The 19,881-nt window shown below is 35.1% G+C and overlaps 1 protein-coding gene across 7 annotated transcripts in view; it reads left to right on the forward strand.

The window, feature by feature from the left end:
• The window catches only part of LOC106790927 (dachshund homolog 2), a gene marked incomplete at its 3' end in the record, with an annotated part of 190,928 nt that overhangs the window by 128,104 nt on the left and 42,943 nt on the right, over window positions 1-19,881 (forward strand). For all 7 annotated transcript variants that reach the window (XM_014756197.1, XM_014756193.1, XM_014756195.1 and 4 more), the window contains 3 exon segments: window positions 3,740-3,816; window positions 5,757-5,927; window positions 10,170-10,394. In XM_014756197.1, coding sequence (XP_014611683.1) covers window positions 3,740-3,816; window positions 5,757-5,927; window positions 10,170-10,394 — 473 coding nt within the window.

Raw genomic sequence — 19,881 nt, forward strand, 5'->3', positions numbered from 1 at the left:
CTCTCTCTCTCTCTCTCTCTCTTTTTGATACGTCGCAAGAAGATATCAAAGCCATCGAAAAATTTCAAAGCCCTTTTCGTTATCTCTATCCCTCTCTCTTTATCCCTTTCCATTTTCTATTTTAAAAGGCTTCTACTAAGTTTTTTATTTTTATTTTTCTCAAAGTTTCTAAGATTTATTCAATTGATATTAGTTATATATAAATTATATGTATAAATAATATTATATGATATTGAATGGTAAGAGCATAAATTTTCTATAAAAAATTATTTTTAACGTAGTTATTCATTTCGATATAAGATATTGAAAAATTTCAACATTATTAATATATTACTTTAATACATATTTAATTTTTTTGCTATACTCTATATGAAATTTGTTTATTAAATTCGTGTAAAAGTTCGGAATTAAACGATTAAATAAATTTGGAATTTCTTTTTTTTTAGTTCTCATTCTCTGTCTCTTCTGCACCATCAACAACATTATACTTCTTTACCGAAGATCGAACATCGCGAGTATTATACCATGATAAGTCTTCACCTCGTTTTACCACGATAGAAATGGGAAACTTAATGAACTCCCGCTGTTTCGTGAAGGTCCTTTCTAAACAGTTAGGGTGAGAAAGAGAAAGAGAAAAAGAAAGAGAAAGAGAGAGATTCCCCGCAGAGTCCGTCATTACGGAATCAAAATTAAAGGCAAAGACGAAGAGAAGAAAGGGCATCCATCGTTCGTTCGGCTTATTAGTTTTGTACAGTGTTAACCGTGAGACTGGTTTCATGCTTAGGGTTCTCTATATAGTCAATTTATAAATCCGTATTAGATCAACTCCCCTTTTTGTTCTTCCCCATACGAATAACAACGAATTTTCATAAATGAGAAAATAAAAAACTTAAAAAACAACAAAAAGTAAGAATGAAACAATACATTTTGATATCTAATTAAATATATTTTAATATTCATAGAAAGTTTATTAAATTGACTAGAAGGAAAGTAGAAACAGAACGAAGGTAATTAATTTGATTATGATTAAAAAATAAAATATAATATAAGAAAAGAAAAAAAAGTGTTAAAAATACGAGAAAAAAATGATCAGAAACGATAAAGACGTGATAATAAACTGAGTGTATATATTTTGTGTCAGAAATAGTAAAGAGAATTGAGCGTATAGGTTTGAGTAGTAGTTCGTTATCATTGGTAGATGCTATTAAGCATCTTGGGAATACATATACATATACGCTGCCAATCATTGAAGAGTGCCGCGTGTGTACCACCACCGAGCGTAATGAAAGCCGTAACGCGTTAACGACGCTCGAACGGGTACGCATATACATCTACATATACATATATATAATATATTGCATAGATATGCACAGACAGACGGACGGACGAGACGGACGTGCACTACACGTAGAACGCCATGACGCGAGTCTGTAATATTCGACTAATTACAAACTTAATAACCCTGCTTCGTTGCCGGTTATCGCAAGGCCGCAACGTCTAAGCGATTTTAGTCTTCTCCTATCTTCCTTTCCATCTATCTCTCTCTCTCTCTCTCTCTCTCTCTCTCGTTCATTTCTCCTTTATTGTACAACTACTTGCATAGATTTAGTGAAAGATGAAAGAGAGAGAGAGAGAGAGAGAGAGAGAGAGAGAGAGAGAGAGAGAAAGAAAGAAAATGAAACGGAGGCCATCCGAGATACTCATCGGCCACCTTAATCGACTCGTATTACCAATTAAAATTTAATTATCGTCGAAATTAAGTCGTTACGATAGCTGACGCGCCAGAAAGTAAGAGAGAGAGAAAGAGAGACAGTGGGACAGAGAGAGAGAGAGATGGATAGATAGATTCGTCTACCATTCGTTGATTCGTTTTTCTACTCCCTTTTTACTAGCCAAGTTATATGGTAGTTGTCTTACCTATCAACTCTTCTAATCCTAGTTATCTTCATCCCTGTGTATGTGAACACGTGTGTGATGAGAAGAAAACCGGTACTATACTTACTTGAATAAATATATTTCATGGTGCTGACCAAATGATAGACTAGACGTTTTATAAACTCGATTGGTAATCTTATACTTTTATTCGTTTCAATCATGGAATTATACGTTCCAATGTAAATTTTCCATTTATCGGGTAGAGTATTTGTTTTCTACGTGTAATTTTCAACATAAACATAAATGAAGAAAGAAAGAAAGAGAGAGAAAGAATGAAAGTCATTGAAGAAAGGTGGGTAGTAAGCATGGGAAAAGAATAAGGTTTTCACTCTTCTCCCCTCTGTGGGAGAGCGTAACTTATAGCTCGTAGACACGGTATTTCTCTCTGGCTCTTTGAAAGCATTTTCTCATTAAAAAATTAAGGGGTGGAGAAAGAGACGCGAAGGAGAGAAAGATAGAAAGAGAAAATGAGTGTGCGAGAGAGAGAGAGAGAGAAAGAGAAAAAGGGCGGAGGAAAAGGGCGGAGGGTCGGTAAGTGCTCTGCGGCTCCCAGATGCGCCCGATATTATGTTTAATGATATTAACTTCTTACTTAATGGTCCGCGGTTCGATTCGAGGTGCGAAAGAGGCCTCCGATCCACATTGTGGAACCTGCGCACAAAAAAAAAAAAGAGAGAGAAGAAAAAAACGTAGTATACCCTGGAGAATAATTTTCGCGAGAAACTGAAACGTTAGAACAAAAGAAAGGTAGGGAGTGAGAGAGAGAGAGAGAGAGAGAGAGAGAGAGAGAGAGAGAGAAAAGGGGATGAAAGAAAGTAGGATGAGAAGCATATAAGTTCTTGATAAAAGTATCCTAATCGTTGAAATAAAAAAGAGAGATAGAAAATGGCTTAAAATTTCAGTTAGAAGCACCGTGCTTCTTGCAAAAATAAATCCGCGAGCACGCGCGGATGACCTCGGCCGTAAACCACACGATAAAAGCTATGGCTACCCTTCTTCTTCGCCATTAAGAGTGGAAGACTCGGTTTCCCTAAACCCTTTTACCAAGGGACATTGACCAACCGATCGATTCTTTTCTTTTATCCCTTTTACCGATAAAAATTAATAACTGTGTTTCAATTTGTAAAGGAAATTGCATTATTTATTTATATTTTATTTTATTATTTTCAACATTTTCGTATTTTTATTTATATTTTTTTTTTTGACAATTGTAATAATTCTATTTACACGTTTTGTTTCGAGCTTTGATAAATGCATTTGATCATTTGATCGAGATAAAAATTTGAACAAATTTTATAATAAAGTGGCCTAAGGGTAACCGACCCAAACAATATAAAAGTATAACGAAAACTTTTCATAAGCTCGACGTTGGCACCGTAACGAGCGCAGTTTTCATAAACTCGAATTGTTTCGAATAAAATAAAAAAAAAAATAAAAGAAAAAAGAAGAGAATCCTATGGACTGTACTCTTTCTTTTTCTCTTTCTCTTCATATTTTAAACAACAAAAATTACCCTTCAGCCGGTAAAAAATAAAATCGTTGTTCTCTACATTGAGTTCATTAAAAGATATTCCATCCTGCAGTTTCTTTTTTTTTCTTCTTCTTCTTCTTTCTCAAACTTTCTTTAACTCCGAACATTTTGTTAACGATTTAACGGGTCTACGAAATAATTTGTCAATAATTAAAAATAATTCCAGATGAGATAACTCCAGATGAAATAATTTCTAAAAATATCAATAATAATAATACTTATATATATTATTATTACTATTAACCACGATTGGGTTTCTATTTTCTGTTACAGGCTTCGCGAAGAGAGGGGAGACGCTGAAAGGGCTCTTGCATTGGATCACAAACCTAGAGATCTAAGTTCGCACAATGGTAAGCCTTATCTTAAATAAAATTAAAAAGTAAAATAAATTTGTACTTTTCTTTATGCATACAATAAAAAATAAATATACGAAAGATCGATTAGAATAAGGACCAAAAAGAAAAGAAAATGAAATAAGATGAAGAAGTTTCGAGTTTGCGAAGAGAACGCGGGAGCGTTAGTTTCGAAGATAAAGGATTCGATCGGTCGGATTAAAATATTACGGGGAATTAGAAAGAAAGGCACAGGATCCCGTGCCGCTCTCTGAAACTCGATATCGGACTTAATCTTCGAGTCCCTAAACGCCCGTCGGACCCACGCATGCACACATTTGTGCGTAAAAGAGAGAGAAAGAGAGATAGAAATAAAAGAATCTCATCTAGCAAGAGAGAGAGAGAGAGAGAGAGAGAGAGAGAGAGAGAGAGAGAGAGAGAGAGAAAGAAAAAGATAGACTCGTTCTCGTCGAGATGTCCATGATTTTTCTGCCTGGCTTCACCTTATAAATCCTGATTCGTTCGTTCGATCATTCAATCGATCGATCGATCGATAGATCTAACCATCAACGATTAAGTATCTCCCATTTCTTATTTAATCTTACCTTGCATTTCTAAGCTTCTCTCTTTTTCTTTCTTTTTTTTTTTATTCTTTTATTTTTCTTTGTTTCTTTGTTTTCTAGAAGAAATATATAAGAAAATTTCGTTGGAAAATTAAGTAAAAGAATGATAAAACGTTCAACTGGTATGTTTAAATCAGGATAAATCTCGTAAGAATCCTTTTTAACGAGGACCGAAAGGGTTAATTACGCGTAAAGGATGTAGGTACGATTTTGGGTTAACCCTTTTCGTTTCTCTTTCTGCTCTCTTAAACGTATACAGGGTGTTAGACTTTAAATGTATTCTATAGAGAGTTTCGTTTATTTCGATTGAATTATTTTATTCATTCTAATTTTGTTGATAATTCAATCGAATATGTTTTATTCAACTATTTGTTTGAAATTTCTTGTTAAAGTTGAAATTATTATTAAGTTAATATCATTTTGGGAAAACTTAAAATATTCCACCCTGTATATACGCATAGGATTGTATGCGTTAGTACATAGGAAATGTGTTTAATGCTATGCGTCACCCTGGATTCTCTTTCTTTCTTTCTTTCTTCCTCTTTCTATTTCTATTTTTCTTTCTTTTTCTGTTTCGTTGAACATCGACCACCGTTTGCCCAAACAGTATCTATCCACGTCAGGATTAAAATGCTAGGATATCAAATACTCGAGTTCATCGAGGTACGAGGGAGAGAAACCAAATGCGGAAGAGGAAAAGATAGATAGATAGATAGATATAGATAAATAGAAGAAGAGATAGATAGATAGAGTAGAAAGAAAGATGTGGAAAGTGGATAAAAGTCCGGGAGTGAGTTCTCTTGTCTAAACGAGGATGTACAAAGGCAAATAAAATCCATCAACTTGTCAGTTTAGTTTTAGCCGATAAAACAAAAAGAAAAAGAGATAAAGAAAATCGAACTATTATTCTTATTATTGATTTTAAAAAAATGTTCTTCAATACGTGATTAAAATTATCTTTCCATTCTATTATATATTTTCATTTATAAGAACAGAATGATTGGTCACGTGTATGTGTGTGCTTTGTAAGCGAGTTTCTTCCATTTAACCAATTTGATATTTTTCTCAAAAACTTAAGAATTTTCTTCTTTCTCTCTTATCTTTAACAAACATATTTGTTCACGAGTGAAAACAATTGTGTTTCTATTCTAATATATTTGTATTCATATAAACAAAACACTTTTCATCTAAGCGTGAATTCTATACAAGCATGTGTGTGTGTGTGTGTGTGTGTGTGTGTGTACGCAGAAAGAGCTTCTTATTGCGCAGACTCTGACTGAGTTGTTGTTTGGAAGTACTGAAAAACATCGACTAATGTTTACGTATCTTTCATAGGTTCCTCGAACGGTCACAGTCCCGTTTTGAATCTTTCGAAAACAGCAGGAAGTGGCAGTGTTGGTGAACATTCGGGTAGTGAAGCTGGTGCGTCGCATCGTTCGCAGGACGACGAGGAAGAGGATGATAATCTTTCGGAAGATCTCGAAGACGAGAACGAGAAAGACGAAGGTAAACTTTATTAATTCATTTTGATCATTAGTTTGAGGGTTCAATTTTATCTTAACCACGTAATGCGAAAGTTCGAATCAATTCATCATATTATGTTGTTACCATGACATGCGAAACGAATTTAAAAGTGAACAATAAAAAATCATTTGAAGAACATTCGTTATTATACATGAATAAAAAAAAGAATTATTATTAATATAATAATATTATATATATATATTCTACTTAACACATTGTACGTAAAAGTGATTGATTTGTTTTCAACAACATTAGGAGTTTCATTTTAAATCGAACGTTTGAAGAAGAAAAAGAAGAAGGAGATTATTTCTCGATTTCAACTTACTTGTTTAAAAATAAATGAATATACAAAAGAAAATAATCGTATTTTGTCGAAGATAGAAATAGAAATAGATGAGCGTATTAGAAAATTCGTAGTTAGCATTGAACGAGGAAAATCATAATATCGATTTGACTGGATACAAGGTAGAAGTTAAAAGATGAGTTCTTCGTTAGGACTTATGGGTCAGGCCCTCTCATCGATCATCAGAAGGACGACGTTCGAAGATTCGTCTGCTTGGATCCTGAGAAACTTTCTTCAACGCCTTGTTTTTTTCTCATTCGCACCGTTTCTTTGTTTTTTTTTTTGTATTTTTTAATTGCGTTTATTGTATTCTACAAGGCGCGTCACTTGTCGATAAATGAATTTTAATCAAATTTTCAATGAGAATGAAATCATTTTTTTTTATCGTATCGAGTAAATAAATTTAACGGGAAATTAATTAGATTTAAAATCAATTATTATTATTACTTAAGGATGAAAAAAGTTAAGCCATTGTAAATATTACAAAAGTGTTGACAGTGACGTGGGAGAAGGATCATTAGAGTCAAAAAGTTAGCTGTTTAATTTCATTTTAATCATGAAAAATCATCTTAGATAAGATCGGGAAGAAGTCATCAAGCACAACTCTTTCAAATTCAACAAAGCGACCTAATCGCATTGATTTCTAATCGATTTCGTTCATTGTCCTTAAGGCACGTTAATTGGCTTGACCAATTAGAGAACCACCCAATCGAACATCTCCGACACACACCTAGGGGGAAATAAAAAAAGAAAATACAAAATATAAAATAACAAAAAATCGATTATCTCAAATATTGAACGAAAGAAATAAGAAGAGTATAAAAAAAAAGGGAAAATAAAAAAACAAGTAAAAGAAGAAGGGAACAAATAAAACACTTTATATACAGGAATTAATATTCCACGCATTCGTCCGCACGACTTCCAACGATCGATACATTATTCATATTTCAACGTTAATTGCTTATTATGAATATTTCGAGTTAATAAGTTGCAAGATAAACGCAGCAGGGGGGTGGGTGGGTGGTTGGTTGGTTGGTTGGTCCATTTGTTCGTTCGATGGTGGGTCCGCGAAAAAGGTCAAGAACGAATGAAACGATGATAAAGTTTATTCCCTCTAAACAACATTAACGATTATCTTTCTAATTAAATATCACACATTTGTTTAAATTCATTTTCAAACAATTACCATTGAATATAAAATAAACATTAACGAAATTAACAAATATAAATCTTCTAAATTTGAATTTATTTAGGTTTAAAATATTAATCAGAATTTGCTTATAATTCCAAAAAGATCTCAAACTTAAAAATGTAGTAGAGTTCGATATAAATCGATCGAACACGTTGAAAAGGATTAGAATTAGCATCGAGTACTTTAAATTCGTCGAAAGACACAACAGTTAGACGTATAAATTGTCTGTCTTTTTTGGGGTGAGGGGACTGGCAGAAAAAGGGTAAAGGGTTGGGGTGGGGTATGAGGGGAAGTCTCTCGGATCGAAGAAAATCCGTGTCTCGCAGCGTGTCGTATGCAACGGGTACATCCTACCTATGGCGCTCATGGTGATCGAAATAGAACCCCATCGAATGCCCGTGGGAGTGTACACGCCCGTGGAATGCCGTTCTGATTTAATGAGACGCGCCACTATCTCTTTCTCGCTCTCCTTCCCGGAATCCAATCTTTCTCTCTCTTTTTCTTTTTTTTCTTTCTCGCGATTCCTTCCTTCTTTCCTTTTCCATTTGAATTCGCGAGGAAGGATACCATTGGGAAAATGAAAGAAAAAGGTATCATTGAAATGAGCCAATTGTGATTAATGAAATAGAAACGGAACGATTAATATTTTGTAATATATAATTATTGATAATAAAAATAGAAATAAATATAGGGGAATGTATACGTAATTATGATTTTTCCACGTAATGAATGAACCACACTTGTATTCAATGGATAAATAATAGAAAGAGAAAACAATTTGTGTTCGAGGATAGAAGATACAGTTAAAAGATCATGTTCAATTTTGTTATTTTTGAATTCCTTTTTTTTTTATCCGAACAAATTGTAAAAAGAATGAGAATGCTCTTTTTAAGGATTCACACGTGTCACACATGTTACCGCGGGCACTCACGACGATAGCAGAATGTCGTTGGTAAGAAAGAAGTAAAGGAATACGAGTGTTATATGTGTAGTTTCGGGATTCCAAAAGCTTTTTCTCAGGGGATCTGCCGATAATTGTAATGGTCGCTCGTGGCAAGATAGCGTTGAGAAAGAAAGAGAAGAAGAAGAAGAAGAGAGAACAGAGGAGAAGGATCCCCGAAGATATAAAAAAATAGACTTGACCATTTCTCTCAAGGAAGGTTGCGATTCTACTCTTGAGCGCGAAAAGTTGCTATCAAAAGGTGCCGGCTTCGCGAGTGGTGCGCTCGCTGCGCACGCGCGGCCGAGCATTAAATCGAGCAATGGCAATAAGTAACCAAATGCCGTTGGTGTTGTAGGTGCAGGCTGATAATTAAAAGACGATACAATAAAGCACATATCATTGGCCATAAAGCAGCGTCGGGATACTACTAAGGCGATGGTGTGGGCTGTTCAGAACACTAATACTTACATATACCTAATGTATACACTGATACAGATACAAATAAATATATGTGTGTGTGTGTGTGTGTGTTTATAGATATATACCACACTGAAAGAAAAGAAAGCACGATCACTTAAGACTGGAGAACCCACGCAGACATCTTGTCTCACCACTCCAGCCTGTTTCGCAATAACCATAAGGCATTCTGTATTCCAACGATCGCGTTCTGCCGCATTTTTCGATTCCTATAAAAACCTTCTTTCTTTTTCCTTAAATATACCTTTTCATGTTCTTTTTCCTTTCAATTTCCACACTTTTTCGTCGCGACAAATTAATAGACAGATTATTGAAAATAGGAAAGTAGTATAGGAAAGAGTGATAGTACGATCGGGGGAGGGTGAAAAGAGGGTTTGGAAGAATGTTTAATTCAGTAAATTTAATTCGTTAGTTCGGTCAGTCTTTCGTTCGCTCGCGGTGACGTTAAATCAGAGGAGTGGCGAAGGGTAACAAGTAGTTTTGCGAAGATTACGACTTTGGAACACGCACACGGCGTAACTCTTCTCCTACTTCGACCTCCCTCGAATGTTGTTCAGCCGATCGTTCGACTAAATTTATTAATGACGCTTCGTTCTCGTACGCCTGTCGCGCATTCGCGCGGAACCGCATGCATGCGATATGCGTTTTATATGAAAAGGACAAAGATAAAGAAGGAAAAAGGGAGAGAGAGAGAGAGAGAGAGAGAAAATGATCTGTGTGCGTGTATGCGTTTCATCTGGAATAGATAGACGTTCACATTGGAAAGAAAAAACAAGAAAAAAGATGTATTCTCGAGATGTATCATATCAAGATTTATAATCATATAAATTTAACCGAAATTCGTTGTTTGCCCCTAAGGCAAAAGTTCTTTTCGAAGAATCCTCTTTTCGTATGTATTTCAGTCGTATATGTACGGTGACACTCGCATTATAACCCCCAGATAAAATAATATTAATTATTGTTATTAATGTATAAGAATTATAGAAATGAGATAACTCCTTCAAAATATGTATCCATCCTTATATGTGTCTGTGTTCATTCTTTTTATTTGTATAATATAAGGAAGAAAAAAGGTACAATGATTTATATATATTGCCGAGCAAACACATGTCGAACAGCTGACCCAAACGTACACCAACAAGATTCTTATCTTTTTAATAAACGTAATAAATAATACAAAAATATACGTCGAATGGTTGTTAATGTTAAAAAAGGGTCGATCACCAACTCCTCGAACATATACTAACGACATTATTATTTTTGTTTCAGATTTATCTGACGTCCCAGAGAACCTACCACTTCCAGCACCAGGCTCAGAGAGTCCTCAGGCATTGAACTACTCTCAGATAGCCTCAGCAGCAGTCGCAGTGTCACAGGGTGCTCAGGACCCTTCGGTTTCGAGTACGGAGACATTGTTAAGGAATATCCAGGGTTTACTTAAGGTTGCAGCTGACAACGCGAGGCAACAGGAGAGGCAAATCAACTATGAGAAAGGTCAGTGGCAGGGCTTTCTTAAGACACTTGAGGGCGCTCTCCACAATTTTATTATCTTTCAGCTCTCCCAGAACTACATTAGGAGGCATTAGTATAACTTATTCTTTCTTTCCTTCTCTCTTATGTCGATTCATCGATCGATCTTTCTTTCCTTCAACGTACCTAATAATTTGTCCCTTTTTTTTTTCAACCCATCTACTAACTCCTATCCTACATTTTTTTTTCTTTCATTTCTTTCATTTTTTTTAGCCGTCATCCATTTAAAACCAGTTTTCATTTGATTTGATTTTATTTTACGTAACAAAAGTGCCAAAGCGATTGTTAACGAAATGTTTACAACGATCCAATTCGTACGTGACAAAAAAAAGGATCGTATGATTGATTTTTTTGTTTTCTTTTTTTGTCGGGATCGATCGTTAGGTCGTTTAGACGATGATTTTTCTTCTTCTCTTTGAAACTAAGTTTTTAGACAGTTATTATTAGAGAAAAAAAAACATAGTAATTATGAGTTAGTTTAATAATCGTATTCCTTATTCAAAAATTGATAGAATTACATGAATAATAATCTTGTAATGATTAAAATGATCACTATGGCACTCAAATGAATTAATTGACGACCCGAACATCCTTAGAAAAGGATGTCCTCATTTAAATCAAATTAGACAATTAATTATGGGAGAGCTGTGAAGATAAAAATCACGATGATTTGCCAGTTCTCGATATATATATAAATCATATTTTAATCATACTTATGCAAATTAGTATAATACGAATAGGATAGAAACACTCTGTTACCCTGATAAAAAAAAGAGATTTGTACGACTAAGTTTTGTGCACCAAGTGCACGATATATATATATAGCTAATATTAATAATAGTAATAATTAATAATAATTTCGAATTGATCATGATTGAGAAAATCATGTAAATCGTAGGATCTCTCGTCGGACAATGGTCAATCCATAAGAAATTTTGTTAACACAAATTATCTTTTTAAATCGTCGGACGAGGGATCTATCTTAAAAAAATAGATAATCGTACATAAAAATAAACTTAGATATATATAAGTATATATGTGCCGGTAATTAAGAGTGACCTAAGTCAAAATATTATACAAATCTATTTTATGATGTGTTTTGTAATATAGATAATTTATATACAAAATAAATCATAAAATTCATTTTTCTAATTTTTTCACTTAATCAGCAGTCATAATTATCAGTACATGTATATGTAATATTAATCATTGTGTTTTATTAAATATATCTATATATACATATACACACACATATATATATATATATATATACATAGATATGTATATATATATATTCACACATACGTAAGATATATAACGTTTTAACGTTAAGTTTAAGCGAAGGTAGATCATACTTAATAAGTTTGAACAAATCTAATTTTTGTGTGATTTAATGATCGACGTGAAATCAGTAATGGGTAATATTTAACTCTATTAACGATTAAATAAGTTAATTATCGTTAGGTATTATATATAATATATAATGTTGATTCTCTTATACTCGAGCAATGGCAGGTGAAAAAAATGTTGTAAATTTTGTTTGTTTTAATCATGCAACAATAGAATACTTAATTATGCAACACCTTACAAACATTTGCCGTTGATCGACTATATGATTTTTAAATAATCAAATGTTCGAAGAGAAATCATACCGTATCGTTTGTCGTTTTTTCTTTTTTTATTAATAATTATTAAAATATATAAAGCGATATGCGAGAGATCTTGAGAATGAGAGTAGCAGTGGTGTAAGTCGAGAAAATCGTTTAGAGAACACGAAGGATTCATTATTTTTTATTTGTTCAAATTTTTCTTATTTTTCTTACTTTTTTTTCTAAATTTATTTCATTGCCATTATTATACGTGTTGTTTGTTTGTTGTCAATTGAAAGAAAAAAAAAAGAAGAAAAAATCTCGGCCTTTACAAGTACACAGAAACTCAGCATTCTCATGGATTGAATTTTCTTCTTGTCATACGTAATTGTCATAGTTCTTCCTTTCTCTCTTTCTCTTTCTCTCTCTTTCTCTTTCTCTTTCTCTATTTAATATATTTAGTATTTAACGATTATCATGCAATGACTGTCAAGAAAAAACAAAATCAACCAACTATTTACTATTTCACATTGTTTGAATTGTCCAACATGTATATACACACACACACACACACACACACACATATATATATATAAACAAATATCTGAAATAAATAAATCATCCAAATCTAATATGATTATTCGTACGTGTCTGTCTACTTTCAATCGAACGATATATACATACATATACATGCAGAAATAAAATTGGATCGTCGCATGAAATTGGAACGAATCGACTTGCACCACTATCGACTTCCTCAATGGACAGTAAATTAAAGGTCGTAATAATTTGTTTATTAACCCTTTTTATACTACTCATTGTTCATCTTCATCTCTAAATTGTTCTTTGTAAAAAAAAAAACTATTCCTTTAATCATTGATATTCATTCATATTTAATATTATCTTAATGTTTTATCTTTCTCATAAACACATTACTGGAAATCTAATAAATTTGAACAAACAATTGCATTGAATAAACGAGGTCAAAGTTCAATCACATTAAACCAGCACGTTTACTGTCCATTCCAATACAAACATCTGTCTATCTCTCTTTCTCTAGTACTTGACCATCTTCTTCATTCCCCCCTCTCACCCTCTTCCTTTAAATTCTTTCCCTTGTTCATACCGAGCATCGAATTCGTCTCTGCGGCTTATCCCGAAATTTTGGCAAGCGTTTTAAGGTTCGAGTTAGCAGTCTCCCCATAAACACGAGTTTCGATAACCGAGTGTGTGCTACGAACGTTCGTCGGTGTGTACATTGTGGTCGCCGTTTAATAAATTCCAACCGAAACGTAACCCCGGGACTTTAATTACCCATTAGCCGATACAAAGTGTCATTTTCAGGGCCGTTAACTAATGCGTTCGCCAGCTTTAACGGTAGGAATGCCAGGCATCGTGGCCGGCCAAGCTACGAGACGCTTAACCAACCACCCTACCCCCACTCCACCACCACCCATCCTCTTCATTCTATCTATCTCCTTCTTCTTTGTGTTCTTCCTACGGTAGACGAGAAGATTTTGGAAAATATCTTTGTGTTATATTATTTCTAATAATTATCCAAAATTATTTTTATTTATCATATCACACTTTAGCAGCAACCAATTTGAGAAAATCAAAAGTTAGAAACTATAAGAAGAAAAGAGAAAAGAGGAGAGAAAGAGAGAGAGAGAGAGAGAGAAAGAAAGAGGATGTTTAAGTTCTCGAAAGCAGATCACCTTCATCGAAACTGTGGAGCATCCTCCCCTTTGTTCTACGACTCCTTTACTTGCCCTAAGGAGGAGTAACAAAGAGAAAGATAGAAAGAGAGGACACGGAATTTAATACGAAGGGACACTTGGGTAACAGAGGTGAGGGGAAGTTTAGGCGCGGACGCGAGTCGGTTACTTTGGACACGTGAATGCTAACGAGTTCATCTCGACCTCGTTGCGACGTTAAGCCACCAAGAATGCAAGGCGTTGTTATTGCTGGCTGGCTTAACCCTCCCTCATTCCCTCCCTCACCCCTTACTTTCTATTTTTTTCTTTTTCTTACAGTGTCTTTAAGTGTATTTATACGCATAACGTATACACGCTTGTGAGTATGAATATGAGTATGAGTATATATATGTGCGTGCATATATTTATATATTACATGTATATATATATATATATATATATATATATAATTTGTGGTATGAAAGAAAAGGAATAGATGGAGGGAAACGGAAAGGGAGCGAGAGAATCGGAAAGAGAGTTAGGAGGAGAGAGGGCCGATTTAATACTCGAACGAACCAGCAGCTCGTTTTACACCAGATGGGTTTACATACGGCCGCTATCGCGTTACCAGTCGTTCGTTGTGCGTCTATAGGTATAGATAGAAAGAATGAAAGAAAGAATGAAAGAAAGAGCGAGAGGGAACAAAATATCGTTTTATATAATTTACAAGATGTTATTCACCGAAAAGATATTGAGAAAATGTTGCAACGAAACTAAATCGCCGTTTAAGAAAATATATTCCACACGCGATTATTGTTCTTTATTCACATTATATATTTCATTGATTGTATAGAAAATCAATGTAATAGATATTTTGGATAGATCGTTCAAAATGTCCTTTTCTGGCTTATTAGTTTTTGTTTTTTTTTTAACGGATTTCTCCGTCTCTCTTTCTCATGCAAAGATAAATACCCTTGCTATTCCTCCGAACTCTCCTTTTCTCGTTACACGTTTTAAGGGGAGAAGAAAACCGGTGGAGATCGTTAATAGAAAGAAGCGCGTTGTCGCGAGAACAATTCTCCATCGTCTTTCGACTTTTATCTCCAATTTATGCTATCCTTTACCTCCCACCCCACCCTCTCTTATAAACACACAAAACATATACATATGCACACACACACACACACACGCACACACATACTTATATATATAAAGAGTAAGTTGCTCCAGGATAATGACTCCGAGTCTCCGTGCGTAGTCTCCTGCGAAGGAACGTAAGGAAAAAGAATCAAGAAATAAAAAAAAAAATAAATGAAAAAATACACAGAGAGAAAGAGAGAAAAATCGAAAATCGAAGGGGTCCTGATAAGTTAACGCTGCAGTAAGAGGGACAATATGAGCCGGTAGGATGGTACGTGAGAGAAGAGAACTTGCTATCTTCGATCCTCGACCAGATAAGACCTTGGGGGAGTGGGAGGAGTGGTAGAGGAGAGGGTTTCAAAGAGTGAGAGTAAAAGAGAGGAAGAAATAGAGATAGAGATAGAGATAGAGAGAGAGAGAGAGAGAGAGCGCGAATTGTGCGAGCATCGTAACCAAGAGGGACCCACGTAAGGGTATAAGGCCCGGTTAAAGGCTCTGCAGTGGAATATAAAGAGGGGATTGAGTTGTAGCCGCGAGTGGAGGATCTTATGTAGATTCCTTGTAGATCGTGCACCCGATTCGATCGCGATCGGCTACCCGGTACCTGGTTAATTAAAATTGTAAAGGCCCAACGTCTTCTCTCTCTCTCTCTCTCTCTCTCTCTCTCTCTCTCTCTCTCTCTCTCTCTTTCTTTCTTTCTTTCTCTTTTTCTCTTTCTTTTTTTCGTTTACTTATTTTCTCTCCTCTCGAGTTTTTCCATCCTTGTTCCTCTCTTTCTAACGTTCTTTAGGCCCACCACTAGTCTCTCTCTCTCTTCTCTCTTAGTTTTTTTTCTTTTTCTTTCTGCCTCCACTTCCACGATCGAGTCTCCCCCATAAAGTCAGTCGAGCTCCGATTTTTGGTCCCCGCTTGGGAGGCTGCTTACGTGAAATCCTATTACCGCGAGCCACGACGATGCTCTCGGGCTACCTTTCGATGCTTAACCTAGCTAACTCAAAGAAGCTGCCTTGAAAAACGTTCCAGGATGCTGCTGCTGCTTCTGCTGCCTTATTCTGGATAATCTCTCGTCGCGTTACTTTGAAAATAGAGTCAAGTATCTCTATGTTAATACAACGTGCATATCTATAGTTATACGTATCTATGTAAGTGTGTATACGTTTCAAACTGTTTATTAGTATAAGAAACTTCTTCGGGAGGCAAAAATCAAATAATTCAATATATATTTTCTTTGTATGGATGGATTATGTTTAAGTACGTCTATCGTGAATCTTGTAATCGCAAGAAGAAGCTTATACCTTCATCCATCTCTCTCTCTCTCTCTCTCTCTCTTTCTTTCTCTGTGTTCACCGATATGAACGCGCTCTGATTGATTTATGCTTAACCCTGCCAAGCGACGACCCTCCCGCCCTCTCTTCTTCCTGAACGGTAAGGTGAGCCTAACCGAGGCTATCTCTATATCGGCCCGAGCGAGTAGCCATTATCGTGCAAACTATATACGCACACGTGTATCGATGCCACGTTCTTTTTATTTTTTCTATTTTATTTTATTTTATTATTTATTTTTTATCTTTTATCTTTCTGTCTTTCTCTCCCTCTCTCTCCCTCTCTCGTACGAAGCAACGAGCCAAGCAGAGAAGAGAATCTCTTTTCTACTTGCTTACACTTGTTATTTTCTCATCGACAACAACCTATGGTTTTTTCTTCTATTTTTAATTTGGATTTTATTTTATTTTTTTTGTTTTTTTTTTTTGCATAAAACATTGTTATAAACACATGTGAGGAATTGTTGTTCCTGTATTTATTTTTTGTTCATCGATTCAATAGGAAAATATCGTTTACTCTGCGTTATACTCATTTTATCTTCGAGGTCATCAACGTTATCTTCGTGCGGTTTTACTCGTGCCGGATGTTTGCTTTAATTAGTGCCTACAGTCTCAGTCTCTTTTAATTAAGACCGAAATCGGTTTATTAGCTTCGGAATACTAACTTTGGCCATGAACGTCAACCGTGCTTAGGTCTTTACGCGTTAACAACCACGTTTCACCATATATACAATTTCTTATTTTCTTTCTTTCTTTCTTTATCGTTCAGTTAAATATCACGGATACGGTCATTCGTCGAAACTACCCTTTTATTTGTATCTTTTAAAAGATGAACGTATTTCATCGATAAATAGGGACACATACGAAAGATGCTTTACGATCGATCTTTGGAAGATTGATTTATCACTCGAATAAAATTTCATTCCTGCGCGTTAGTTTGTTTCTTGTTAAAATAATGATAGAACATTTCAAAGAAAATAATATTTGAATGATACTTAACTCGATAGAAAAATCTTTCAGATGTCACACATTAGTATATTTAAATAATTATTTAAATTTTCATATATTAAGAGCACAAAAATATTATGAAATTTTCTAATAGAGTTAAAGGTATTTGATGGAAATTGAAAATAATCTTTTAAATGAGATTATTATATAGAAATCTGAAAGGTGATTTCTCTTGAAGGAAAGAAACGATTGTTCGAGTTGTTATTAGAATCGAGAATCTTTCTCTCTTTTTCTCTTTCTTTCTTTTCTCTTTCTCTTTCTTTCTTTCTTGAGAAAGAGGAAGGAAGAAAGAAAGAGGGAAGAAGGCAGTCGTCGAACGACTTCCTCCGCGTACATCAATTACGTCTCTCGCCCCGTTCCCATTATTAGCCGCCTATAATTTATTACTTTCTACCTTAATAAGCATAATAGTTCCCATGCTATTCTTCGTGGCAGCAGTAATCGTCGTTCCTGACCGTTCTCGCATTATACATCGACGAACGAGAGAGAGAGAGAGAGAGAGAGAGAGATAGAGAGAGAGAGAGAGAGAGAGAAAGACTCTGGAACGCAGTATGTGTGTGTATGTGTGTGCGTGCGTGACCTCTGACCTAGAGACAATCGTTAAGGTAGCGCATTGGGCGGCGTATACACCACTCAGGTCCACAGATATTTAATTACCCTCGAGTGGCTCGTACCTGTACTCTCTACACAACAGAACTGCAATGAAACAAAAATCAAACCTTTCGAAAATAAAGGATAAAATAAAAATGTTAATACTTAAATCAATGCGAATTTGTGGCACAAATTTATGGAAATAATTATTATTCATAATAAAATCGTATCGAGAGTGCTTATATTTTTTCAAAAATGAGAACTGAAACGGCAAACAAAAATTGTTCTTTCGAAAAACAGAGAACGAAATAAAAAAATGTGGCAAAGAAATGGTCGGTGAATATCATTGAAAAGCTTTCTAAAACGACGATGTCCTACGAATATTATGAACATAATAATATTTATAATGAAATATTGTAGTCCGTAATCGACATGAATAATATTGTAACGTGTAATTTAGTAGGATAAAGTAGACACTCATCCAACGGAAACTGGACAACGATGATCGTTTCGGTTTTTTGCAAGCGCGTCACTCTCCTACCTTTTATAATACGTCGTTCTCGTAACTCGGAAGCCTTAGGCGTGCATCGACTACAAATTGTCGAGCGTAGTTTGATCCGTGACTCACGAGTATCGGGTAACACCTAACCAACCTTGAAGGATTCAATAATTTTGAGAAGCTCGCTAAATATGAAGAAAAATGATCTCGACTATGAACATTTATTCGTAAATGTATTTTTCATATAACTATATAACGTTATGCACGTTGACAAGTATGAATTTTATTGAAACGATTATCACGTCACTCGTTAACATATTCCATAAGGACAAAAAAAACAAAACAGAAGGATCATAAAAGTGTATTTGTCACATGGGAAGGAAAGAAGGAAGGTCTTTAAAAGTTGTCCATGTACAAAGTCGGCATTCTGGTGTATCGAAAAAGAAGCGAACGTTCTTTAATGGGACATCTCGGCGTTCAGGCCAGGGTGGCCCCGTTGTGTTACTCGTTACACCCTGCCGCGAAGAGCAACCTTAGTGGGAGAAACAAATAGAAAGAAATAAAGAAAGAGAAAGAAAGTATTCGGCAACATATACACACACCCAAGAGATACGCATTCGAGATCAGAATCGTTTACGTATATACGTATACACACGCGCGTGCCCATACATACACTAAACCACAATTACAGCATCTTAAAGAGCTCCAGAAAGAAAAGTAGAAATAAAAATGCGAGACAATACGATGTAGGCAGCAACCCGTTGTCGTTTACCACCTTCTCCGAGCCTTACTTCCTTTCTACGGACACAAAACCGAACCTGGAACGCAGCGAATCGTCAATTAAAGAAACCACCGGAGTTTCTCTTAGCATAAGCCACCAGAGAATCTTCGAGCCTAACAGTTGCTGTTGTTCTTGCCGTTGCTGTTGCTGGTGCTGTTGCTAGTGCTGGTGCTGGGTGCTTGATACTTCATCCTTTTCTTTTTCCTCCGCTTCTTCGTAGAAAGAACAGCTACTACTTGCTTTTAGGTTGGACTTCTCTAAGAAGCCAAGAAGAGAATAAGAATAAAAAGAAGAAAGAGTTGAAAATGGAGAATAAACGGGCTCCTTCTTCTTCTTTCTCTGTGCTACTTCGAAGGTGAGAAAAGAAGAGAAAAGGATGAAGAGCGTTAAGAATTTAAGAGCGAGGACAAAGCATCCAATGCCATCAGGCTGGATAATAAATTACGCTTTTAACGCTTCGAACTTATACACCGCTCGATTATTTATTTAATAATAAAACTAGAATTTTAATCGACGCAGTTCTATTGCAAAAACAAAATCAAAAAAGAATTTGTAGTATTTAGAATATCTAATTTTATCAATGAAATATTGAATATTTGAAATGTACCCCGATCGTTTAAGTATTTGCAACTAACGAGGAAAAAAGAATAAAGAATTGAGGATGAAAAAATCATTAGATAATGTTGCGTATAGAAACTTTGAAACACATTGTTAGAACGTATAACGATAGGATTTAACAATAAAATTCAAAGAATATTAATGGCACCGATCGGCTTGATTTCCGTGCTGAGATATACCGCGTAATCCCTGCGTGTAGGATGCCTTTC

This window comes from Polistes canadensis, unplaced genomic scaffold, assembly GCF_001313835.1.
Source record: "Polistes canadensis isolate GaletaPanama2010 unplaced genomic scaffold, ASM131383v1 scaffold_270, whole genome shotgun sequence".
In the NCBI taxonomy this organism is placed as follows: domain Eukaryota; kingdom Metazoa; phylum Arthropoda; class Insecta; order Hymenoptera; family Vespidae; genus Polistes; species Polistes canadensis.